The sequence below is a fragment of the Thamnophis sirtalis genome, unplaced genomic scaffold, assembly GCF_051295495.1.
Source record: "Thamnophis sirtalis isolate CommonGarterSnake01/CBP01778 unplaced genomic scaffold, rThaSir2_p1.2 scaffold_13, whole genome shotgun sequence".
In the NCBI taxonomy this organism is placed as follows: domain Eukaryota; kingdom Metazoa; phylum Chordata; class Lepidosauria; order Squamata; family Natricidae; genus Thamnophis; species Thamnophis sirtalis.
Genome location: NW_028261393.1, coordinates 18,597,692 through 18,624,759, shown reverse-complemented (window position 1 = coordinate 18,624,759; position 27,068 = coordinate 18,597,692). Strand labels below are relative to the sequence as shown.

Genomic DNA, 27,068 nt, shown 5'->3' with positions numbered 1-27,068 from the left:
TGGCCTTACCAAGGCATTATAAAGTGGTATTAACACTTCACGTGATCTTGATTCTGTCCCTCTGTTTATACAGCCTAGAACTGTGTTGGTTTTTTTGCTGCACACTGCTGGCTCATATTTAAATGGTTGTCCACTAGGACTCCAAGATCCTTTTCACAGTTACTACTATTGAGCAAGGTACCACATATACTGTACCTGTGCATTTCTCCTCACACACATTTTCCTTATCAAAGAGAATATTTGTAATTCAGGATTGAACTGTGGGGTCCTTGGTATTCTCTGAGGTTGGTTGTTTTATGCAGATATTGCATTACCAAACTAGTTGGTTAAGGGAATGTCTGCAAGAAGACAACCACTGAAGATGTTACCTACGGTAGTTGGGTAATAAAATGTCTGCAAGAAGACAACCAAGCTCAGAGAGCACCAAGGACCTCCCGCATTTTTCCCTTTGTCAGAGCAAATTGGAGTTGGCATTCCTGATAAATAACAAGATTTGCAGTTCTACCTCGGATAATGAAATTCAGTCAACAGAGTACTTGAGTTAGTTACTCGAGCACTTTTATTGCACTGGGGACAAATCTTGATTCTGACAGATCAAGGAGCGTTTCTAAGTGTTGCATTAGCTGTTGTTAGATGTCAAAAGAAAGAGAGTTGTAAAAGAATTTATTACCTGTTAAGAATATTGAATAAGCATCAAGAGAACTGAAGTCTTCTGGGTTTTTAAAGAGCAACAACAACGTATCTTGAATTTCAGCACATGAAGAATGCACAGGCTAGAAGTCTGAGCTCTTTTTATAAATAAATAAAAAGATTTCATTGTGATTTGTTTTTCCATTTAACATTTTAATCTTAGGATCCCCCTTTTTCATTTGTGTGCATCAATTGGGAAATGACAAAAACATTTTGGTCCCACTCTGGTTGTCTTCATTTCTTTTATACCCCAGGCAAATCAATAACAATTCTCAGCTGGAATGTGAGTCAGGCCAAATTCCTGTTTATTCTAAGGGGAGAATCTGGTGTAGAATTATACTATGCTTCTCCCAGTGAATGTGCATGTGTTAAATTGTATGCCTGCATATAATAGAAAAGTGTGCAGGAGTGGGAGAGATGCATTCTACTGTACAGGGAGTCCTCGACCTACAATGATTTGTTTAGCAACCATTCAAAGTTACATTGATACAGTGGCACTGAAAAAGAGTAACTTATGAATGGTTCTCATACTTACGACCATCAATGCACTCCCCTGTGGTGCTTTGATCAAAATTTGGGTGCTTGGCAACTGGCATGCATTTACGACAATTATGGCATCCTGGAGTTACGCATTTTTCAACAGCCTCTACCTGCCCAACCTTGCGGTACCCAGAAAGACCACACAAATTGGGCCCGTGCTGATTTTCATGGATATAGAAGTTGCAAGACTTTTGTGCAGAAATAATTTCCCCGAGGTGTTTTCAATGTATTTTCACCTATGAATATGTAATTTATTCTCTTTCCTGTATGCTTTTTTTAAGGGGTGTGTTTGTTTCTCATTGCTGAGTCTTAAGGTCCTTTTAATTTAGAACTAGCAACTTAGAACTAAGGAGAAATTTCCTGACAGTTAGAACAATTAATCAGTGGAACAACTTGCCTCCAGAAGTTGTGAAGGCTCCAACATTGGAAGTTTTTTTTAATAAAGTTTTTTTTTATTTTTTGTTCTCTATATATAGAGTCACGTAATTATTATTCTTTTTTTTACATTCATAATTCTAATACATTTGTCATTCCATTTATAGAATTGTAATATTCCATTCAGGTTGTTTTGTTGACATCCCTCACCTATTTTGACACCATCTTCTTCTCCTTTCCTTTTCTCCCTCCCTCCTTTCTCTACTTCCTTCCTTCCTCTTTTCCCTTCCTTCTTCCCTTACTTCTCCCCTCCTCCTCTCTTCCCCTTCCTACCCTCTCTCCTTCTCTCCTTCTCCCTTCCATCTTCCTCTCCTCACTATCTTCCTTCTCTCCTCTTCCTCTCATCTCCTCTCCTCTCTTCCTTTCTCTCCCTTCTCTACTTTCTTCTTTCCTCCTCCTTTCCCTTCCTTCTTCCCTTACCTCTCCCCTACTTCTCTCTACCTCTTCCCCTTCTTACCCTCTCTGCTTCCCCCTTCCATCTTCCTCTCCTCACCTTCTCTCTTCCTTCCCTTCTTTTCCTCTCTAAACAGTTTTTTAGAAGAGATTGGATAACTATTTGCTTGAAATGCTGGAGAGTTTCCTGCCTAAGCAGGGAGTTGGACTAGAAGACCTCCAAGCTCCCTTCCAACTCTTGTTATTCTATTTCTATTTCTAATTGCCAGTGATAAAATTGCTTCTGAAAATTGTTAATAAAACCTCAGCTGTGCCTGATGCAGCCAATACAGCAGTTTGTCTAAAGGTAAATGGGCTGGATGTTTTTAAAAGGTGTGTGGGATTATGATTCCCATCATCCTGAGCCAGCAGGTGTTCAAGAAAAAGATGATTGGAGATTCCCCCCCCCAAAAAAAAACATCTGTAGGGCACCATATTGGGAAAGGGTTCCATATCTTTTGTGATAGCTACTCCAGCACGAGGCTAACGCCATGATTTTAAAATGCTCAAGCTGTTATTACATTATGGCATTTACTGAGTGAGGAATGAGATGTAATAGCTTCCTGCAGTCCTAAAAGGTAATATTGGAACACCCTGCATTCTGAGCTGTTTCAAGGTCAAAAACATAATCAGTAGGAAGAAAATGTATACCTTCCTCGCTTGATAACTGCTGATGCTTTTCGTTTTCAGGAGATTCATGTTCTACTGTAGAATAGCCTTCCCCCATTTTAACTCTTCCCAGATGTGTGGTCTGGAATTCCCAGAGGTTGGGAATTCTGGGAGTTAAATCTACTGTATACTTTTGGAGGTAGCTAGGTTGGGAGAGCCACTGTTGGGCAGGGGTGGGCTGCTGGGGATTCGCTGGGGTTCGGGAGAACCTCTAGCTAAGATTCTGTGCAGTTCAAAGAACTCCCAAATCCCACTCCTGGCTGGCCCTGCCTGCCTTGTCCATCCCAGGAGTCCCCACGCAGCCCGTTTTGGATGCAGGTAAGTGCAGGGCGTGCAGGGATGGCAAAAAACAGGGCTACCGGAAGTTTGGGAAAGCCGTAAACGGGCCCATTTCCGTCCTCAAGAGGGCCTCTGGAGCCTGGGGAGGCTGTTTTTGCCCTCCCGGAGGCTCAAGAAAAGCCTCCGGAGCCAGGGGAGGACAAAAACGCCCCCCCCCCACCATGGTGCAGGAGGCCAACTAGGCCACGCCCACCTAGAAACCGGGCAGAGAATCCTTTGCTAAAATTTTTGAAGCCCACCCTGGTCTAAGGATTTCCCAAATGGTATCTGTAGTATTTCAGCCCTTGTTAGGCCTTTCACATCTGCACAGTTGGTCCTCAGTTGTGACTCTTCTGTGATGTGGTCATTAAAGAAGGCGCCACGTGACCACACCTGATTTTACAACTTTTTTTTGCCACTGCTGTTAAGAAAATCACCACCAATGTCCTTAAGTCAGACATTGCATGAAACCCCCCCCCCCAACTTGCATTCTTCCCTGTTGGCTTCCCCTATTTGTAGCTCAGAGTTGAAATGAGGGGTCCTTGGTGCTCTCTAAGGTTGGTTAGTTTGCTTTCTTGCAGACGTTTCATTAGCCAAACTAGGTAACATCATCAGCGTTTACCTAGTTTGGGTAACAAAACAAACAGAACCCTTTAATTTAAAGAACACTTACTTCATTTACAATGAAGTCTTTAATAAAACCCATAAAATGCCTTTTAAAAACACGCACTTGTTAAAACTGTGTAAACACAGGGCAGGAATCCCACCCAGGGAACTGAAGGCCCTGTAACAACTGGTGACCCTGGAAGCTTATGAGGCCCAACGTAACCATGCAATAATTCAACCGGGAAGGAATTCCGCAGCCAGGGCATTCCCTTGGAGAAGGTCCTCTAGGCAGGTGTCCCTTAAGGGCTGATAGCTGTGACAGTCCCCTCCCCCAAGGATGGGCACTTCCACCCTATGATGGAGCAGGCCTTCTGCCAGCTATCCAGGCTCTCAGCCATGCTGGGCTTTGTAAACGGATCTTGCCTTTTGCATATTAGCAATCTGGCCTCAGGACAGGTGTGATATTTCACCATAGCAGGGGTGGGCTTCAAAAATTCTCTGCCCGATTGCTGGGTGGCCCTGGCCTAGCCGGCCTCCTGCACCACAGCAGGGGAGGGGGCGTTTTCGCCTTCCCCAGGCTCCCTGGAAGTTTTTCTCAAGCCTCTGGGAGGGCAAAAACTGCCTACCCTGGGCTCCGGAGGCCTTCCGGGAAGCCTGTTTTTCCCCATCCCTGAGCTTGTGGAGTCTGTGGAGACTCCTGGAAGTGGCAGAGTAGGATGGGCGGGGCCAGCCAGGGGTGGTATTTGGCTGTTCTCCGAACTGGCCATAATGTAAGCCACGGATCCTCCTGAACCTGGGCGAATACGTAGCAGCCCACCCCTGAACCATAGGCTGCCTTCTTGGGGAGCCTTCTGCAGTAGCCAGACTCCTGCCCTTGATTGTTCTAAGTACTGTACAGGTCGTCCTCGGTGTACAACTATTCATTTAGTAACTCTTCCAAGTTGCAAGAGCACTGAAAAAAATGACTTATGAACGGTTTTCTCACTCATGGCTGTTGCAGCATCCCCATGATCATGTGATCAAAATTCAGGCGCTTAGCAACTGGTGTGTGTTTTTGACAGGTCACGTAATCCTCTGTAACCCCCCCGTCCTCCCCCAGCTGGTTTCTGACCAGCAAAGTTGATGTGGGAAGCCACATTTGCTTAACAATTGCATGATTCACTTAACAACTGCAGTGATTTGCTTAATACCTGTGGCAAAAAATGGTTGTAAAACGAGGAGCAACTCCTTTCAACAACAGTCTTGCAGAAATGTTGGGCTTAATTGTGATCGTAAGTCCTGGGCCCATCTGTATTTGGAGCACCTCAAGATGAGAGTCCAGGAACTGAAGAGAGGGAATAATCTGCCTCGCCCAACGGAAGTCCAAAGTTCCACGTCTGGATTTTCTGATTTAAAATAATAATGCCGGATGTGGCCTCATGGTTATCTTGAACACCTTCCGTGGGTCAAAAGAGGCCAATAATCTGGTGTGATCAAAAGTCATCTCCTAGGCTTTTGTGCTCTTAAATTGCATGTTGGCTATTTCTTTGCCCCTGGTGTCTAATTCTCCTGCCCTATTTTCAAGCTAGTCGGCTGTTGCAAGGAGGGCTAGAAAGATAATGTGTCCTGTCTCTTCTTTTTATTAAAAAAAAACAACACACAGAAACCTTTTAGCCAGAAAGCTTTTAACAGCCGTTTTCTTGATTTGTGGCTACGTGCAGTGGCTAGGGACTTCAGCTGCAACCATCAGGGCTCCAGGATGATCTCCTTACCCTGGCTGGGTTGTATCTCTGCGGTGGCTGCCATGCATGCTTTTTAGTCCCACCTATCAATGCAGGATGTGTGTGTGTTTGTGTGTGTGTGTGTGCGCGCGCACACACACACACACATATATATGTTGGTGTTTTTTATTGGTTTAAATCAGTGGTTTAAATCAGTGGTTCCCAAACCTGGCAACTTTAAGACTTGTGGACTTCAACTCCCAGAATTCTCCAGCTCCAGCTCTGCTGGCTGGAGAATTCTGGGAGTTGAAGTCCACAAGTCTTAAAGTTGCCAAGTTTGGGAACCACTGGTTTAAATAATGCAATATTATGTAGGTGAGGTCACTGAACATAGGCAAGCATAAACTTTATAGACACAAAATACAAGTAGTCCTCAACATACGGCCATTTGGTTAACAATTATTTGAAGTTAATATGATGATGGGGAAAAAATGTTCTGACTGAGGCTTCCCAAGAGCCTGAAGCAAACTCCTGGTCCCGACAAAAACCGTTTTTATTACTTTACTGTGAATTTTTCTCATTCACATCCAACAAAGTCTTTCAAGGGAGGATTTACAGTCACAGACCTTATCTGGCTTGGAGAGCTGACAGGCTGATATCTGTAAAACCTGGCAAGGAGTCTCAAGAGTCACGAACCAATTAAGCGAAATAATTGTCTCCTGCAAACTCCATTCCCCTTTAGCTCTTCTTTTATTTCCTCTGGGAGGGGCCATTCATCATCCACCTGTGGTCTTACTCCCAAGTCACCCCCTGTTCTTTAGCTGTTCCCTTCATCTGGCAACTCTGCGCATGCGCACACTAGGAACAGGCTCCAGCTGTTCATCTGCCTCACTGATGTCTGACTCTGAAGGCAGCTGATAGCTGGCATACGGCTCTTCTGCCTCCAACACAGAGCCCTCATCAGAGCCGTCCCCAGACTCCAGGACTGGCCCATGTTCTTCCCCAACCTCCTGACTGTCCGAATCTGCTTCCAGCTCTGCTGGCCGCTGGCAGACCACAACAAAAAATGACTTAGCAACTGGTCCTCCCATTTACGACTGACTCAGTCAAAATCAAGACAGAATCAAAATTCAGGTAATTGGCAGGTCTTTACGATTGCTGCGTAAAGGGAATTTCAACCTCTATGACTTATGGGTGGAATCAGACTGGAGTTTGGACCCATAGGCTTATTCAGAACATCTCATACCCAGTTAATGTAGGGAGGCATATATTGGACCTAGCCTTTGCTTTGTAGTATTTAGGGACATGACTTGAGGGTGGAATAAATTAATATTATCATTCTTTTGTTGTGAGCAAGTCACTTCTTGGTCACCATGGGTTTGTTGGTGCCACCAACCACTTCTAGATGATGTGACCAGTTAGAAGAGTCTGTCCTAGGTTGCCTCATTGGATGTTCTTGATTTTTATAAGGTATTTGGTCCCTCACTCTGCCTGGTCTCTGACTTTAGCTCAACTCCCTCCCTATAGACCAGGAGTCAGCAACCCGTGGCTCTGGAGCCGCATGTGGCTCTTTCATCCCTCTGGTGTGGCCCCCTGTCGCCAGTCGGGGCCACAATTGAGAGGGCTTTTGGTTAGGACAGGTAGAGGGAAAAGGAAGCTGTGCTAGGAGGCGACTCTATGGTGGGGGCTGGGGTGGGGACCAGACTTCCGGTCAGCAGAGGAAAAAGGATGCTGCGCTAGGAGGAGGCTCTATGGTGAGGGAACTGGACTTCTGTTCAGCTCCAGAATTAAACGAGGAGCTTCCGTTTAGGACCTTTGTGGCTCTTTGAGTGTTTAAGGTTGCTGATCCCTGCTATAAACATTTAGAGAGGACTGTGAAGATGATCTTCTGCCATAGAGTTTTCATGCTCAAACAATTGGAAAAGGCGATTCATCAAGGAACAGCTGTTTTAAAGTTGATTTCCTGTGGTAGGATAACTGAGAAGAATGTTTAGGATATGATTTTAAAGTTCCAGGATCGTTGCCTTTTAGCATTGTTAGGACTTCAGTGTTTTCTCACTTAACAACCACAACTAAGCCTGGAAGGTCTGCTGTAAGTAGCTGCGGTCATTAAGTGGGTCTCTTTTTTATTGCCTCCCCCATCCAACTGTGGTTCTCTGCTTTTGTTCTCTGGACCTAAAGTTTTCCTGATGGTGATGATGGAGACTGTGGGGGACCTTGAGTTGGAAACAGCTAATTCTTTGAAACAAAGTTTGCAAACCTTTTCCTGCAGAGTTCTCCTGCCCCCTAGAGGATTGTAGTGTCACTGCAGTGGTTCATCACCATTTGTGTCAAGCCACATTAAGAAATGGAGGTTTTACCTTTGCTTTTGGGAAGTTGGTGTTAATCAATTTTTGCCCAATCCAGTGTGGACACATGTTGAAATATTGACTGTATATCTTGTGTAAACAAGTTAAGGAAGCTGGCATTTGCAACCGTACACATTTGCTAAGTGTTAGGAACTTTTTGGAACACCTGACAATGAAAACAGTGAATCAGTGTGCCTCCAGAATTTGTGGGTCCGCCACAGTGGTGGGTTTCAAAATGTTTTAGAATCTCTTCTGTAGGTGTGGCCTGCCTTGTGTGAGTGGCTTGCTGGCCATGTGACTGGGTGGGCGTGGCCAACTTGTAAAATGTGGAGAAACTCACTTAACAACGCTCTTGCTTAGCAACCAAAATGTTGGCTCAGAAACTCTGGCATTTGAAGCACACAAGTGTTAAAGCTGTCAAGTTACAAGACCCTTGCACCCCTAACCCTTTAGAAAAAAAAACCAGGGGTGTTCAAACTTGACAGCTTTAAGACTTTAAGGTTTAGAGGTGGGCGGGGCAATTGGTGAGCCAGCCAATCAGTGAGTGGCGGACAGGGCAAGTGTGGTGCGGATGGGCTGGGGGAGGGAGCTGGAACTGGTTCTAAATGGCACGGTAGAATTGTGGAACGTCTTCTATAGAAATGGTTAGAACTGGCAGGAACCCACCCCTGGTCCACCATCACTAGAGGTTTTCAAGAAGAAATTGGATGGCTATTTGTCTGGAACGATGTAGGGCCTCCTGCATGAACAGGGGGTTGGACTAGAAGACCTCTAAGACCCTTTCCAACTCTGCTATTCTGGAATCTTACATTCTATGGCCGTGATGGCGAACCTATGGTATGCACGCTCAGTGGCACAAAGAGCTATGTTGCTTGGCATGCGCAGTGTTGCCTCTTTCTCTTCTGGGTTTCTGGTGCGCATGCACGTGTGACGATCAGCTGGCCTTTGTGCGTGCGGCAGTGCCAGAAACAGGAAGAGCTGGTCTTCTGTTTTCAAATGTGAGGATGCGCGCCAGCCAGCTGATCGTCGCACATGCATGCATGCCAGTAACCGAAAAACTAGCTGGCCACTGTGCATGCATCTGTTGGAAACCGGAAGTTTATTTTCCGGTGCACACATGCCCCCTGGACAGCTCCTCTTCCGAGTTGCACCCCAGATGAGCACGCACATGCAAGCATGCAGGGCATGCACACACGTGCTCTCCCTTTTTGGCACTTGGTGCCAAAAAGGTTCCCCATCATTGCTCTAAGGTAAGATCTCTCCCCATCCTCCTATCCTTCCACAAGAGCCTGAAGATTTGTTGGCCAGTGGACAAAATGTGAAAGTTCCACATTGCAGGTAGCTGGATTGATGGCAGACTCCCCTCCATTCCTTTCCGTCTGCTTTCCTTCCTTCCTTCCATCCATCCATCCATCCATCCATTTTTTTTGGCTAACATATTGATGTATTATTCTCATTGTTTATTTTATTGTTCCATCATTTTACTTCCATTCTGTTTACACTCCTTTCATTTTTCTTCCTTTTTATTATTGTAAGCCTCCTTGAGCAGCGCCATGTCAAGACAGAGGGCAATAAATTTAACAAATAAAGGAATAAATTAGGCTGGGGAAGGCTGAGAAGACTCTGCAGTGTGGATGATGATGGACATCACCATGAAGTCTTCAAAGGGGGATTAGACAAATCTATAGAAAAGATCTGAGCAAATTTGGAAGGAAGAAATGGCTGTAGAAGCTCCGGTGAAGCATTTGTCATTTTCTAATGCAGAAGGCAATTTTGCAGCGTTCCACCTCAGGGTGCTCCATGGCTCTTAGCATATTTTTGACCATTTTATTGTTCCAAATGCACCAGATTGTACTCACTCACCATTTTCCTCCTATGGTTCAAATACATTTTTTTTTAAAGTTCCAGGTAACCAGCTTTGATTGTTTCTGTTTTAACATTTAAACATAAATTACTGTAGGTAGTAGAGCAAGGACCAATGAAGGTGCATGGACTTGTGATATTGCTCTATCAAATTAATATCTGTTCTTTTGGAACAAGGGGGGGTCCCCTTTCTCCCCTGCTTATGAGTGGCTTGCCAGTCACCAGGTTATGCATTGTGTGAAGATCATGCTGGATTGCCTGAAGACACTTTGGCTGAACAGCATGTCTTTATGGAACCATCATCTGCTATTCTTCCAAGGGAGGACTAAGGCTGTACCATTTCACTTGAAGATGCAGGATTCTAGTCCTGAGTATTCCTTCTTGCTGCAAATCAAAGCTCCACCCACACACAAAAGCAAGGGAGTTTAGTGCAACAAGGAGGGTGGAAACACTGGAATACAACCAGTTGGGTCTCCTAGTTTTGTGGTTACGCACAGTGTTCAAAAATGTGATTGTTCCCTCACCACCACCACCACCCCACTCCCCGCCTCTCAAGTGGTATGCTCCATACTCTGCTGCGTGTATAGGCTTGGCCAGAGTTCTTGGGTAACATTTCGTGTGTGTTTGTGTACGTATGTGTACAAAAAATTGTCAGGAATGTGGAACTGCCCAGCTTTTAACAACAAAGCAGAAGTACAAGAGAGGACTTGTGGTGCAGTTCTCACTTCTGCTGCAATTAGTTGCTAATCTGAAACTCTGCCTTGTGACTTGAGTTTTCTTTCATGTCACAGGAGTTTTCAACATGTGTTTAAAAGAGGCTGGGCTGGGCTGCTGAAGAAGCAGTATTACTGCCTCTTTTAAATACATGTTGAAAACTCCTTGCATTGTTTAAAAAAAGACTTTATCCTATCTTTATTACTTTATATAAGTAACTCAAGGCGGCATAAATGCACAAGGCTCCCTCCTTGTATTTTCCCCATAGCAACAAGTCTTGACAGGTGGGTTGGACTAAGAAAGAGGAACTGGCCCAAAGTTTACCCAGCTGGCTTTCGTGCTTAAGGTGGGACTTGAACTCACAGTCTCCTGGTTTCTGGGCCAGCACTTGCAAGAGTGCTGGAATAGCCACACCCTGCAAGAGTGGCTCAGGGTATTATATACATTTTAGGCAGATAGAAACAGTTTACCCAATCAGAGAGAAAGATTTGTTACCAACATGATCTTTAAAGCGTTCTTTTGTTCAAGCTCCTGTCTCTGTCGACCTTATCTATGGAGTATTCCTATAGCCTTGTGGAGAGGGTGACAGCCCCCGTTTGCCCAGTTGTTTTTTTCGGCAGAATGTTTTAAGGATTTATGAACCAGGAAAACTCCCTAGTTTGGTTCCGTTATCTATGTGGCCTGATATTCCCATGTAACAATTTCTTCTACTAGCTTTCAAGAATGTCCCTAGCTTTGAAACCAAGAATAGAAGCGAGATGCAGCAGTGAGATAACATTTGCAGTAATGCCATCCAGTATTAAGGTTACAATTTGCTAGGCTAGAAAACAACTAATTTCTGACAGTATACAATAATATACGCAGAAGCCAATATTGATTCATATGCTCCTTCAATCCAATGCAAATAGACCACAAGTTGATGCTTATCCCTATACTTGACCCTGGTGGTGGTTATGGGTCCACCATAATGCATTTAAATGTTGAGTGTGATATTCGTAACTATCCATAGGAGGGACAAGTAGAGACATACAACTTGTTCACTATATTACTTTAGTGCTGTGATGGCAAACCTATGGCACGTATGCCAGAAGTGGCACACAGAGCCATCTCTCTGGGCACGTGACCCGTTGCCCGTTGCTTTTCTGGGTTCCGGCGGTTCCGTCTTCATGCGTGTGGGAGTGCCAGAAACTGGAAAAGCAGCTGCCCGGCGTGCATGCATGTGCTGGGAAGATGATCTTTTGGTTTCCAGCGCGCACATGTGCCCTGGCCGGCTGGTCTTTGCACACACATGCATACCAGAAACTGGAAGACCAGGTGGCCTGCGCGCATGCATGTGCTGGAAACCAAAAGATCATCTTTCCAGCGCACTAGGCGCGTGTACACACATGCTCCTGTTTGCGCACTTGGTGCCAAAAAGATTTGCCAACATTGCTACAGTGTAATGAATGCATAAGATAACTTGCATTAAGTTGCATGGTGCAAATTGACCAATAACATAATTTGAATTATGTATGCGTAGCTCTCATGATGCCCTTGATACAGTCATGGCTTGTACAGGATGCCTGTGGGGTTACTGGATTGGTAGAAACTTTATTTCTGGTGTTTCCTGTCAGTTTGTTTAGGATAGGGAAGGCTTATGCCAATAGTTAAGATCCTGCCAATTAACCTTTGATAAGGGAGAATAAACCTTATGAAACCAAGTTTCCAGCCCTTCAAGGACTAGTTCCCACCCCCAAATTTCCTCAGAGTGTTGCCAGCAAAAGGCAGATGCTATTTGTGATCTGCTGGAGTTCACACCTTTTGAAAAAAAGGCTTCCTTCCTGTAGCAACTTTCTTCCTTGTAATAAGAGATTGAGACATAAATAACTTCTTTTGTTCATATCCATTTCATATTCCCTCCAGCCACTGTCCAGGCTACGTGGAAACAGGAATAAAGAATAATTTCAGAGGGTGGAAATGGTAATTACCATGTTTGTACGGGTAACTGTTGCAAAGAGTATAGAAAGTCGCTTTAGATCTCTTTTTTCTTTTTCATCTTTTCTTTTGTTCTTATTTCTTTTCTCTCCTACTTCTCTTTTCATGTTTCCATGTGTTGTTATGTATGTAAAATTTTCTTTTATGTTAATTATATTAAACCGAGAAAAAAAGAAACAGGAATACAAGATCTGGCTGTATTCTAATCTTCAGTCGGGTCCTGTTGCTCATACTAATTGGAACTACTGAGAATTGTTATTCCTAAGTTCCGTAAAAAGAGACACTCTGTCCAAAATAGACATTGTAGGAGGAGAGCCATGTTAGTTTATTGTAGCTAAACATCAGGAGGAGTCTGAGGGGGCTTGAGAATAGATGACCTATAACAGTTATGGCAACCCTTTTTAGCCTCGGGTGCCAAAAGTACAGGCGTGGGTGTTATTGCAAGCACTCGTGTGCCCACACTCGTAATTTAATGCTCCCCATGTCATGCCCCCTGCACATGCATGGGTGACCCCTGCAACGCACACTGCTTTCTTGGAGCCTGTGGAGGTTGAAAACAGCCTTCCGGAGGCTGGAAACGTCCCATTTTCCAACTTCCGGTGGGCTCGGTAGGTCCGTTTTTCGCCCTCCCCAGGCTCCAGAGACTTTCTAGGAGCCTGGGGAGGGCAAAAAACAGCCCAACATGCAAACCAGAAGTTTGGGAATGGACTTCCAGGTTGCCCGTTGGGCTGTTTTTCTCCCTCCAGAGGCTTCCCTGAAGCCTCCAGAGGGCGCAAAACAGCCCAATGCACTTCAGGGAAGCCTTCGGAGGGCAAAAAACGAAGGCCAAAAGTCAGCTGGCCAGCGCGCGTTGGGAGCTGACAGGGCAATGCCTTGTGTGCCCTAAGAAATGGCTCCACATGCCACCTGTGGCACACATGCCATAGTTTTGCCATCACAGACCTATAAGGTCCCTTCCAACTCTATTAACCTGTTAAAATGTGTGAGATAGGGAAGGTACTACCAGGTTCCTGATTTCTGTTCAAAATAGTAAGAATTTAAAGCCTTGGCTGGCTGGAGAATTCTGGGAATTGAAGTCCACAGGTCTTAAAGTTGCTTAGGTTGGACACCCTGTGCTAAAGTCTTGATGTTTATTTTAAATTCTGCTTTATTGGGCTTATAGGCCACTTCAGTCATAAACTATTGTGTATGATATAACACAATTTTGCTACCTAAAGATTTTCAACTGTTGATTGTAAAGTTACAAAGTCACAAAGCAGAGAATCTGGTATTTATGCATGTTTACTTTTATTTGTAATTGTTTTATTTTTAATTTTACCCATTGCTTATTATTTTTAGTACCCATTTCACTTCGTAACATTGTCAATGCAGAAAGCTCACCAGAAAATATTGAGTTTCCAGAACTTATTTGCCACTTAGTAGGAATATAGAGTTGATCAAGTTACACACAAACAAGCACAAACATTTGAAGGACACAGATAGCTGCAGGCAGAATTATTGACGTTGATTTGCATGGCACCCATATATGTAATTAGCTCTCCCACATTAATTGCTAAATGAATTATCCCAGCAACTTCATTTGTTTCCATCACTGGCAAACTTATTTATTTGTAATATTTTCTCTTGTTTTCCTAGCTCAAGGCAACCAAAGTAACTACTACTACTACAACTACTACTACTATTACCTTTTCTTCCTCTTCTTTTTCCTCCTAGGCAATGTTTAAAAAGCCCACAAATATCACACACCTGTTATTATCCGAAATTAATAAAGGCGAAGAGAGAAAAGCTAATTGTGCAAAATTCATGGACTACAGCAGTGTTTCTCAACCTTGGTAATGATCAGTTGTGTGAACATAAACTCCCAGAATTCCACAGCCAATAGGTTGAGGAACTCTGGAGTAGAGCAAAGCAATGGGCTAAGCTTCTAATATTAACCATGGTAGGAGGAAATTCCATCTTTGCTGTCTTGCCAAGGGAGGCCTCTGGCATTCTCATAGGAAATGTTCAGTAGGTTTTAGGAAGTGTTGTTTCGATTCTATATCCACTGCTGACAGGTGTAAGTTTCACACCGATCAGTAAAAGCAATGCAGAAGATTAATCTCAAATGGAAATGGCCCCTTCCATTTTTCCTGAACCCTGAATATTTTTCATATTAATTGTTGTCCTCAATGATTAATGCAATCAGATTTTCTGTGAGACTTTCTGGAATTAGATGACTACTTGAATGTTGAAGCGATGATGGACTGGGAGAAATCCAGGTCTCAAACGCATGCTCTCACACATATAAACACACCAACCATAGGACCTTACTGGGCAATTTAACAGCCGATCAGAATTGCTTCAAAACTAGATGGGTGGCAAATTAATGAATTAATTGAGGCAAATCACTGTCTCAACCCAAAGTCCCCCAGAAGCTATTTTGAGGGCGTGTGTGTGTGTGTGAAATGGAAGAGAGCATGCTATGAGAGATTTTGAAAGTATGTGTTTATATATACATGCAACATACTGTAATTGAACTAATTCTGCCTACCTTAACTACTTCAGTCTGTGTCGGGCCAGGGGCATGTTTCATTAATGTGTGCTGCTGCAAACACAGAACACTTTTTAACACAGGGTCGCAGTGGCAACCTCTCAGGCTGTTTTTAAAATTCAGATTCTCCTGGAAGGCACAAAGCTTGTCCAGGAGAGGTTTCCTTCTCCTTCACTGGCGAGTGATAATTTAGGCATTATTTCATTCACAGTATAATTTTCCAACCATGGGATATAACAGTTGCAATCTATTCTGTACTGGCCAAATGATCTGGTTCCATATTAATCTTTAAAATATAAAATGAAGGGAGGTAGGACAATTCAAACAATCTTCCCTGTTAATACCACTTTATAATGCCTTGATAAGGCCACACTTGGAATACTGCATCCAGTTTTGGTCGCCACAATATAAAAAAGATGTTGAGACTCTAGAAAGAGTGCAGAGAAGAGCAACAAAGATGATTACGGGACTGGAGGCTAAGACATACAAAGAACGGTTGTAGGAACTGGGTATGTTTAGTTTGATGAAAAGAAGGATTAGGGGTGATAGGATAGCAATGTTCCAGTATCTCAGGGGCTGCCACAAAAAAAGAGGGATTCCCCAAAGCACCTGAGGGTAAGACAAGAAGCAATGGGTGGAAGCTAATCAAGGAGAGAAGCATCTTAGAACTAAGGAGAAATTTCCTGTTAGAACAATTAATCAGTGGAACAACTTGCCTCCCGAAGTTGTGAATGCTCCAACACTGGAAGTTTTGTAAGAAGAGATTGGACAACTCTTTGTATGAAAAAGTATAGGGTCTCCTGCCTGAGCAGGGAGTTGGACTAGAAGACCTCCAAACTCCTTTCCAACTTTGTTACTCTGTATTCAAATGGACAATAAGAATGATCTGTGAATCCAAAAAGAAACCCTATTGAGAGGAACATGGAAAACTGGTATGTTAAGCCTTAGAAATGCTGGTGCTGTTCAAGAACTTGGAAAGATGCCACCAAAATGATAGAATGCGACCTATCACCCCAGAATTCTAGACTCCTACACGGCAGGAAGACTGAACCTAGTTAATCTTTCGAGAAAACATCATAATGGTAACAGCAGTTAATCTCTACTGAACTCTTGCAGCATACAGAGATGTGGAAACATTTTTGTGGGAGGTGCTCTGTGCAGAAGGGTTACTGCACGGCCCAACAAACTGGGCCAAGAATGATGGGTCCTCTCCGTTTCTGTCAAACAGCCTCTGAGTGATATTCTATAAGTTGTAACGCGGAGAGTGATGAAGATTTTAAAACTCTGCAGGGGCAAATGCATTGTTTCTGCAGAAATAAAATTGATCATTTGCCCACAGGGTGTCAGCACATGGTATTTTTGTGTATCTATAGGTTTATATATCTCAGCAACTGGCAGGAAAAGCATTCTGGAAACAAGACTGTGATAAAGCATTTGCATATTATTACCAAGAAAACTGCAGGAGACATTTGAATGTTCTCCAGGAATTAAATTTGTTCCAGAGTATTGTCCCTATCCCCTCCCGCCTAAAAAACCCTCACCTCTCCCAATATGACCAAAGCTCTGTCTGTTTTTTATGCTCATTGTACATAAAATATGGGTGGGCGATCAGTTGCAACCTTGATCTTAAAGTCTAAGTTCTCTGTGAAGGTTCTAGATCAGAGCTCTCCAGACTTGGCAATTTGAACACTTGTGGACTTCAACTCTCAGAATTCCCCAGACAGCAAGCTTGAAGTCCCCAAGTCTTCAGTTGCTGAGTTTGGAGACCCCTGCTCTAGATCTATAAACGCCTACATACAGTATATGCACATGGTTTCCCTACTTGGTCAGTCTTAAGATGTATGGGCTTCAGTCCTCAGAATTCTCCAGCCAGCATGGCCACTGTTAAAAATTCTTTTAAGTTGAAGTCCTTACATCTTCACATTGCCAAGTTTGAGAAACGCTGGCCTAAAACACTTGAGACATGTTCAAAGCATGTCTCAATATGTTTTACACTTTAGGTTTTACAATACTTAGGATTACAATACATACCTCTGAATCATTATTCCAGGCCTGTTGCTTCACTTCTACTGGCAAGCTGTGAACTGTCCAGGATGTGGCTTTGAAGTATGAGAGGCAGACCCTTTCCTTTTGGAGCAGGCCCATTCCTGGAATGTGATCTTTCCACTTGGCTAGTTTAAAACATTTTAATGCCACCTTCCCACGATTCTTAGATTGGTTTACAGTACAGTTTATTTTTAAAAAACACCATAAACAGCCACTATAATAATATAATATATCAGTTGATGGTCGTGTATAAACACATCCAAGCTATAAACATTTGAGAAGACTTATTTTAAATGGGGAAGGACCATTGGTGGTTGAGTCCTCCTTGGGAAGATTTCCCAAGGACTGCTGCCTAAAACCATGAGCAATAGCTGTGGGTTGGTGAACTTGGTGGGTCAGTTACCCCAAATAAGCAATAGCACTTAGACTTATTTACCGCTTCATAGTGCTTTTGTAGCCCATTCTAAGTGGTTTACAGAGTCAGCCTATTGCCCCCAACAATTTGGGTCCTCATTTTACACACCTTGGAAGGATGGAAGGCTGAGTCAACCTTGAGCCTGGTGAGATTTGAACTGCCGAACTGCAGCTAGCAGTCAGCTGAAGTAGCCTGCAGTGTTGCACTCTAACCACTGTGCCACCGCAGCTCTATAGGTAGAATGTACAGTATCCTGGGTAGATGTCGCATATGTTGACTGGGGAATTCTGGGAGATGAAATCCACACATCTCAAAAGTTGCTAAGGTTGAGAAACACTGATCTACGGTAGCCAAAAACTGGAGGAATCTGGTAGTCTCTCTTCAGTTTAATACCTTTTATGAGAAAGCATCATTATGAAAATGTTTGCCTTTTATAATAACGCTTGCTACCCTCAAAAAGTGCTGTCAAACTCCTTCAGATTTTTTTTTTGAAAAGTTGTTTCTGTTCTGAGATTTTCCTCTGTGCAAACTAAGGCATCTCCAAATCTCCAGACCCGGCATATTTTGACATGAGCAAGCTGTTAACATTTCTAGGCTTGCTCCTGACAGAAAACCGGCTCTCTGAAGCCTCAATTGTCAAGTTATTATACCTTCGTATAAATTGCCCCAGGCCATCACCAAGGCAGTCACTGATGGGAAATCTGCCTGCATCCCTGCCAGTGAGTGTGAAAAACGGCAGGCCAGATAGATCAAGAGTCTAACTTGTAAGTTCTTTTGTTAAAATGCCTTGGGGTATAAAAAGTATTCTACTTGGCACAAGAAAGTTAGTTGATTCATCTCTTGATGAGGCTATTCCTCAGGTTAGCGTAGTAGAAGATCCTTTTTTTAAAAAAAAAAAATTAGTTTGCCATATACCTTCCCATGGGGAGTAGCATGTGATGGATGTGGGGGGGGGAGTGGGAGTCGAAAGATGTTCACCTACAGTCATCGTTTGCAGTCTTTCCTGTGAAACCTAGAGACCATTTCTTTCTCATCAGGTAAGAACAGCTGCTCTTTTTAAGTTTCTTTACCAGAATTTCTGCTTCCTGTTTTTGAAACTCTGATCTGTACTTGCAACTCTGCTTGTAACCAGCACTGTGGCTTATCTGCTGATAGGAAGAGAGAGCTGACGTGCCGTCCCCTTTTACTGGGAGAAGACAAGGCACCTCCTTTACCTGACGACCTTCGCCTCTCAGGCGCCCAGAAAGCCCAAATGCCATGTCACCCAATCTTTGAAGTGGCGTGACTGCAGGGTGCTAGTTTTGTACCAGCTAATCTCACTGGGATGTGGTTGCTCAGTGGCTAAGACGCTGAGCTTGTCGATCAGAAAGGTCGGCAGTTCGGTGGTTAGAATCCCTAGCGCCACGTAACTGAGTGAGTTCCTGTTACTTGTCCCAGATTCTGCCAACCTAGCAGTTTGAAAGCATGTAAAAATGCAAGTAGAAAAATAGGAACCACCTTTGGTGGGAAAGTAACAGCGTTCTGTGCGCCTTTGGTGTTTAGTCATGTGGCCACATGACCATGGAGACGTCTTTTGATAGTGCTGGTTCTTTGGTTCTGAAACGGAGATGAGCACTGCTCCCTAGAGTCGGGAACAACTAGCACATATGTGTGAGGGGAACCTTAATCCCATTAAGGGGAAAAAGCTATTGGTGATAATATGGGTTCAGTAGTCCTCTGCAAATTTCAGAAGTCCTTCTGCAAGAGACTAAATAACAGTAATATATCAAGCCTTATAAAACGTTTAAGCAATTGTATGACAGCTAAAAATCAGTTTCTTCAATGCTATCTGTTTTGTCTAATGGAGGGCTGGTCCTGTACCAGCCAAGACTGATTTGAGATCAAATCCAACCTGTACATTAAAAATACTTGAATGAGGTCTAATATGTAGGTAGTGCCTGTGTACTGTTGATCCAGCAATCTATGAAATTTATACTCACTAAATTATTTTAAATAGATTTTGGCTCATAAAAGTTTTCTTGCAAGGAGTTCATAGGGAGTTAGCCTATTTAAATCATCTCACCAGTCCTGTAGGATACATTAAATTATTTCCCCCAAAAACATTCCACTCCAGATGAGATTATAAAACCCAGAATTCCAATCCAGCTCTTGAAAGTGGCTTCGTCAACACATCTGGAAGATACCAGACAGAAGATGCATGTTTTAGCTAAGAGACTATGATTGATTCAAGTTCATCTAGGATAGACAAGTGATTAAACAGAAGATTATAAATTGTGTTTCTCAAGATGCCACCTACTTCTCAATTATTTTTACTTTAAGATCATCTCCGTATTCATACAGCAACTGAACAGTTCTGCAGGGACATGCAATGTAAAATATTTCCCCAAACAGCACTCAGACACTGTGTCCACTAGACCCAATATTGTTTCCTGGAGATCTTCAGCTTTTGGGGCTTTTGATTGGTGTGCTGAAGCCTCACTCCAAAAAGGGCAAAGACAGAAAGACAAAATAAAAGGGACTCCAAAATCCCTCACTTGGATTTCATGCACGATTAATTTGTTAAGATTATAGAACTTCATCACCTACAGTTAACACTTAGCAATAAAAGTTTAATAGATGACATTCAATGACTCGTATGTCTTAATCCAACATCTTGCTGGTTATTTGGGGGGGGGGGTAGAAATAGGAGGGAAGGAAAAAAGATAAAGGTAGCAACTTGGTTGTTAAATAAATCTGGCTGTTGTGGCCTGCCAGTGGCCAGCAGAGCTGACAGAAGATTCGGACAGTGAGGAGGTTGGGGAGGAACATGGGCCAGTCCTGGAGTCTGGGGAAGGCTCTGATGAGGGCTCTGCATCGGAGGCAGACAGCGGGCCAGAGCCGTATGCCAGTTATCAGCTGCCTTCAGAGTCAGACATCAGTGAGGCCGATGAACAGCTGAAGCCTATTCCCAGTGTGCGCATACGCAGAGTTGCCAGACGAAGGGAACAGCTAAAGAACAGGGGTTGACTTGGGAGTAAGGCCACAGGTGGACGATGAATGGCCCCTCTCAGAGGAAATAGGAGTGAAAAGGGAGTAGAGTTTGCAGGAGACAATTAGTTTGCTTAATTGGTTCATGACTCTCTAAGACTCCTTGTCAAGTTCTACAGATATCGGCCTGTCAGCTGTCCAAGCCAGATAAGGTCTGTGACTGTAAATCCTCCCTTGAAAGACTTTGCTGGATGTCAATGAGCGGAATTCACAGTAAATTAATAAAAGGGTTTTCTGTCGGGACAAGGAGTTTGCTTCATGTTCTTGGGAAGCCTCGGTCAGAACACTGACTTCCCCATTGATTCTGCTTTTATCAGAAGATCACTAAGTGAGACCATATGACAAATTTTAATCATGTCACCATGGGGAGGCTGCATTGGTCGTAAGTGTGGAAAACTGTCATAAAGTCATTTTTTTCAATGCCGTTGTAATTTCGAACCACACTAAGTGGACCATTGTAAGTTAAGGATTACCATTTATTGCTGTAGGACACTTAACAACAGCAGGAGAGTTAGGATGGGCTTAGCATCTCCTGCCTGGAGAACAAAGCAAGGTGGTTGGGACTTGCTACCTTCAAGAAGACAGAGAAGGCAAAGATGTTTTGCGGTTGCCTTCACTTCCTTTTTAGCCTTAGCTGCTTCAAGCTTTGCTCCACAGGAAACAGCAGGGAAAATATATTTGGTTAGTATCCCCTAAATAGGGTGAGCTAGGATCCTCCATCCCCCCTCCCCCTCCCCAAACCATGGGTTTTTCTTGCCTTTTTTTTCTTCTTCTTTCTTTTAGTACCTATCTGATTCATCAGCCAAGCTATGTGCTGGAAACTCTTCTTGCGGTTTATCAGTGGGGAAATTACAGTTTCCTCTCTGCTGAAAGTTTTGAATTTTATCCAAATGACCTACAGAGAGCTTCTGCTGGGAGTGTGCTCTGTTTTGTTGTCCAGGCTCTGACAGCAGGCGGGCAATGGGAGAAGAGCTCCCCGGCGGTTGTGGAGAGGATGATGAGGCTGCTGTTTCGCACCAAGGCAAGTGCGAGTGTCTTTTGCACTTGGCTGGGCTCGGTTGAGCTTGGCTTGGCTCAGCTCGGGCGACGAGAAGCTTGGTCTATCTTAGCTAGTCTGTGTGCAACCACCAGGAATGGCAGAGGAAACAGTGGAAGGAGAGAATGGGACCCATTCCCTAGGCCAGATCATTCCATATTTTGTAGAGTGGCTAGGAAGGAGTGTCATGGGGCTTGTGGAACCTATCTTGAGATGACCCTGGACCACAATCTTGACGCAGATGTTTAAATAAAGAAGTCATAAGGCTGCACCATGCTTCTTAGTACAGCTCTTGTCCCTTTAGATCCATCTTAACCCCAATATGGCTGTCTAGCAAATGAGGTGGTGAGAACTCTCTTCCGTTGGCAAAGATGTCTAGGGCTGAACCTCGTGGCTTCCTTTGGCTCTTGGTTGTTCTTTCACTTCGATTTTTGTAAAAAGAATTTGTGAAGAATTGATCTCTTTATCAGAATTGCACTTCCTTTCTGAAAGAAAGCAAGGATTTTCCTTGATTTATTAATATGGGGAGAAGATTGTTTTGGATTAAGCACAAACGTAGATGAGCGGATTTTATTTTTCTTTGGATGACGAAAATAATCTAAAATCCTGGTTCTTCTTCTTTTCAGATTAATGTATTTTTATTCATGCTTCACCTGTAGCTGATCTTATTGTAGCTGTTCTACCTTCTATCCATGGGTGTGTATATATACTTTTATCTCAGGATAACATACTCGAGCACCGATGAAAATGGCTGTGGTCCCCAAGAGTTTATGTCATAATAAATCCACTTTGGTAGTCTTTCAGTGGCCACAAAATCCAGGGTTGCTTTTGTTGCAGGAGACTCACGTGACTAACTCTTTATAAAATTATTATTCATCATTATTCAGGTAGTGTGTTCATTCAGATGTTTTTAGATGTGTTGGGGATGTCATTTGGAAAGTAGAAGAGAAAGAACATTTTGTGTGGCAGATGGATGGATGGAAGGAAGGAAGGGAAAATGGGCAGGCAGGCAGGCAGACATGGATACATAATGTGTAAAATTGAATGAATTTTAGGAACTCTTCCTTCTTTAATATTTTACGAGAAAACAAACCTCTATACTGTTTTGATACAGAGATTTCCTACATACGAAGATGAATGTCTGCTGGCGTGTAATCTACTGCAGTGGTCACCAACCAGTGGCCCGCGGAATTTAAAATACTATTTTGTCTTTTTAAAAAATTAAAGATACTATATCTTTTTAAGAAATTCATATTAGTGGTCTGTGAGATTTAAAATTATGAATTTAGTGGTCCCTGAGGTCCGAAAGGTTGGTGACCCCGATCTACTGGAAGTAATTTTATTGCATGAGCCTGGAGTTCCAAGGGTAGAATTAATGTTGTGGCTAAAAACAAAGACTTGTTCATACTTTAACTGCATTTATCCTTTTTTAAAAGACTCTTTTGAATTCCTAGTCTGTAATTGTTATTCACTTCTGAACCTAATTATGCAAAAGCTAAAATCGGGATTTGTGTCAGACATAGCCAGAATCCCCAACCCCCAAACTGTGGTATAGTGCTTAAGATTGGATTAAGATTGGATTGGCACTGGAAGAGTTTGGTCCACCAGAAGGTATAGAAGCAGTCAATTTCTTAGCTCAGCTTACCCAGCGGGCTTGTTCTATGGATGACATGGATTGGTTTGTTTGATTTATAGCCCATTGATGAAATATGCTTACCTCTACTTCTTGGACAAGGACTACGGAATGATAATACAGATAGTCCTCGACTTACGACCACAATGGAGCCCAACATCTCTGTTGCTAAATGAAACATTTGTTAAGTGAGTCTTGCCCCATTTTACGAGTTTTTTCGCCGCAGTTGTTAAGTGAATCGCTGCAGTTGTTAAGTTAGTGAGATAGTTGTTAAGTGAATCTGGCTTCCCTATTGACAATGCTTGTCAGAAAGTTGCAAAAGGGGGTCACTGCAACCGTCATAAATATGTGTGAGTTGCCAAGCATCTGAATTTTGATCAGGTGACCGTGGAGATGTTGAAACAGTTGTAAGTGTGAAAAACGGTGAAAATCACTTTTTTCCAGCATCGTTGTAACTTTGAACGGTCACTAAATGAACTGTTTTAACCCAAGGACTACCTGTAGTTCACTGGTTAGATTTGAGTCAAACTGTCTCTCTGAGCCCAACTTATTTCTCAGGATGGTTGTTCTATCTATGTAGCTCTGGACACTGCTTGAGGTTCTCAGGGAAAGCCAAATAGAAATCTAACAAATAAATGATGTTTTGAGTATTGGCAAGGACAGAGAGCTGGCTCAGTGGGTAAGACGCTGAGATTGTCGATTAGAAAGGTCGGCAATTCAGAGGTTTGAATCCCTAGTGAGCTCCCGTTACTTGTCCCAGCTTCTGCCAACCTAGCAGTTCGAAGGCATGTAAAAAATGCAAGTAGAAAAATAGGAACCACGTTTGATGGGAAGGGAACAGCATTCCGTGCACCTTCCACATTTTGTCATCCCAGCCACATGACCACAGAGACGTCTTCGGACAGCGCTGGCTCTTTGGCTTTGAAACAGAGATGAGCACTGCCCCCTAGAGTTGGGAACGACTAGCACATATGTGCGAGGGGAACCTTTAACTTTAAGGACAGAGTGCAGTGAGATGGGAGGATATCTAACCCTACTTCTTTTTTGAAGTGTAGTAATTGCTGGCTTGCAAACACTAGACCTGCTTTTAAGAGCTTAACCTGGAATACAACATGGAACCAACCAGCTTCTGGTAGCATCATGGAGGAAGGGATGAGAGAGGAAAAGGGAATTCTAAAGGTGAATCTGGAATCTGAGCAACTCAGCACCACTTTGCCAAGTTCATGTACACTGTTTTGGACTGGCAAGCGTTTCTGCAACTCTCATTTCAAAATGCAAAAGTGTACGGTGTAGTTTTCTTTCATGACCTCCCATAAAACCTGCAAGTTATCTGAAAAACTAGCACCAAGCTTCCTTCAGTATTGATTTATATAAATGGTGTTTTAAGTCATATCTTTGATTCATCCTATGATGCTGAACAGCTCTGAAATGTATTAAGCACAGGCACTTCTTCTTTCTAGCAGCAAGCTTTGCTAAAACGTGGGCGTAGTTTCTGTAATATGACAGCTTGTTTACAAGCACAAAATATAATCTCAGAAGCTTCACTTGCCTGCCTGAATTCATCTCCTTTCTTTCTTCTTTCTTTCTTTCTTTCTTTCTTTCTTTCTTTCTTTCTTTCTCTCTCTCTCTCTCTCTCTTTCTTCCTCTTTCTTTCTTTTTAATTTCTTTCTGTCTTATCAGAGAACTGCTGCAATTTTTCGTCTTCTCTTAAGCAAAGGAGGAAGTTGTTCCCCTTCTTTATGTGTGTTTTTGAGGTTTAGCAAGTATTTCTCAGAGAAGCTGCCTGTAGTTCTCTCCCCTCCCCCTTACAAGTAATAACCCTAAAATATTTTGGACTAAGACTCCTAGCAGCCCACCTAGCACGCCCTCAACTAAAATGCAAAGGCAGAAAAGCAACAAAATGTTGTGGGTGTTGTTGTTCCGTCATTCTGCAGGAAACAAGGCTTGTGGGCAGCATCTCTTGAATGCACCCATTTGAGAGCAAAGTTGTAACTTGACAGGAAACACAATTCTTTTCCACAAACTATAGTGCCCCTGTCTTTTGCTAGGAGTGGGGGTGGGGAATTTGGATCATTGTTGCTTCTTTCTGCACACTTACAGTATGTTTTGCCAAAACATTTGAGTGTGTATGCAGGTACTTGTAGAGAAGAGAGCAGGCAGTGTTTGGAATTCTTCCATGGCTGGAAATTTTGAGCTTGGTGAAGACTGGATTTATGCTGGCTGTGCCCTTCCATTAGGTCAACAGATACCTGAGCAGCAGGCTTTAATACTTGTCATCCTTCTCTGTTTCTCCTGTGTCCCAGAGTTTACTACTATTCAGGGAAATATAGGTGAAACTCGAAAAGTTAGAATATCGTGCAAAAGTTTATTTATTTCAGTAATGCAACTTAAAAGGTGAAACTAATATATGAGATAGACTCATTACATGCAAAGCGAGGTAGTTCAAGCCGTGGTTTGTCATAATTGTGATGATTATGGCTTACAGCTCATGAAAACCCCAAATCCACCATCTCAGAAAATTAGAATATTGTGAAATATTCTAGGCTCAAAGTGTCCCACTCTCATCAGCTAATTAAGCCATAACACCTGCAAAGGGTTCCTGAGCCTTTAAATGGTCTCTCAGTTTGGTTCTGTAGGAATCACAATCATGGGAAAAATTGCTGACCTAACAGTTGTGCAGAAAATCATCATTGACACCCTCCATAAGGAGGGAAAGCCTCAAAAGGTAATTGCAAAAGAAGTTGGATGTTCCCAAAGTGCTGTATCAAAGCACATTAATAGAAAGTTATGTGGAAGGGGAAAGTGTGGAAGAAAAAGGTGCACAAGCAGCAGGGATGACCACAGTCTGGAGAGGATTGTCAGGAAAACGTCATTCAAAAGTGTTGAGGACTTTCACAAGGAGTGGACTGAGGCTGAAGTCAGTGCATCAAGAGCCACCACACACAGACGGATCCTGGACATGGGCTTCAAATATCGTATTCCTCTTGTCAAGCCGCTCCTGAACAACAAACAATGTCTGAAGCGTCTTACCTGGGCTAAAGAAAAACAGACCTGGTCCGTTGCTCAGTGGTCCAAAGTCCTCTTTTCTGATGAGAGCAACTTTTGTATCTCATTTGGAAACCAAGGACCCAGAGTATGGAGGAAGAATGGAGATGCACACACTGCAAGATGCTTGAAGTCCAGTGTGAAGTTTCCAGTCTGTGTTGATTTGGGGAGCCATGCCATCTGCTGGTGTTGGTTCACTGTCCAGGGTCAACACAGTCCAGGGTCTACCAGGAGATTTTGGAGCACTTTATGCTTCCTTCCACAGACAAGCTTTATGGGGATGCTGACTTCATTTTCCAGCAGGACTTGGCACCTGCCCACACTGCCAAAAGCACCAAAACCTGGTTCAATGACCGTGGGATTACTGTGCTTGATTGGCCAGCAAACTCGTCTGACCTCGACCCCATAGAGAAAGATGAGAGACATGAGACCGAACAATGCAGAAGAGCTGAAGGCCGCTATTGAAGCATCCTGGTCTTCCATAATACCTCAGCAGTGTCACAGGCTGATAGCTTCCATGCAACGCCGCATTGACGCAGTAATTGCTGCAAAAGGGGCCCAAACCATATACTGAGTACATATGTATGCTTATACTTTTCAGAGGTCTGATGATGTTTTATGTACAATCCTTGTTTTATTGATTCTAATTTTCTGAGATTGTGGATCTGGGGTTTTCATGAGCTGTAAGCCATAATCATCACAATTATGACAAATCACGGCTTGAACTATCTTGCTTTGCATGTAATGAATCTATCTCATATATTAGTTTCACCTTTTAAGTTGCATTACTGAAATAAATAAATGTTTGCATGATATTCTAATTTTTCGAGGTGCACCTGTGTACTGCAAATTCCCTTAAATGTTGAAACTGTGCTGTTCATTTTCCTTTAGGCTCTTTATTGTAAGGGCAAACTTCAGACCAAATCAACAGAAGAGTTTCTCTTTTTCCATTTTGAAATTGTGATTTAATTCCATTCCATATCCAAAGAAGTGAAGTGACATGCAAGAGTGATCAGATTATCTATCTATCTATCTATCTATCTATCT

At 43.1% G+C, this 27,068-nt stretch overlaps 1 protein-coding gene across 4 annotated transcripts in view; it reads left to right on the top strand.

The window, feature by feature from the left end:
* RPS6KA1 (ribosomal protein S6 kinase A1) overlaps nucleotides 1–27,068 on the top strand; it is a 121,381-nt gene that overhangs the window by 32,909 nt on the left and 61,404 nt on the right. The window contains exon 1 of one of the 4 annotated variants that reach the window (XM_087728219.1): nucleotides 21,295–21,328. The exons of the other annotated variants lie outside the window; for them this stretch is intronic. Within the exon in view, the coding sequence (XP_087584345.1) occupies nucleotides 21,302–21,328 (27 nt within the window). The 5' untranslated portion in view covers nucleotides 21,295–21,301. Of the gene's footprint in view, nucleotides 1–21,294; nucleotides 21,329–27,068 lie in introns of those variants that run through there. 4 annotated transcript variants of the gene reach the window in all.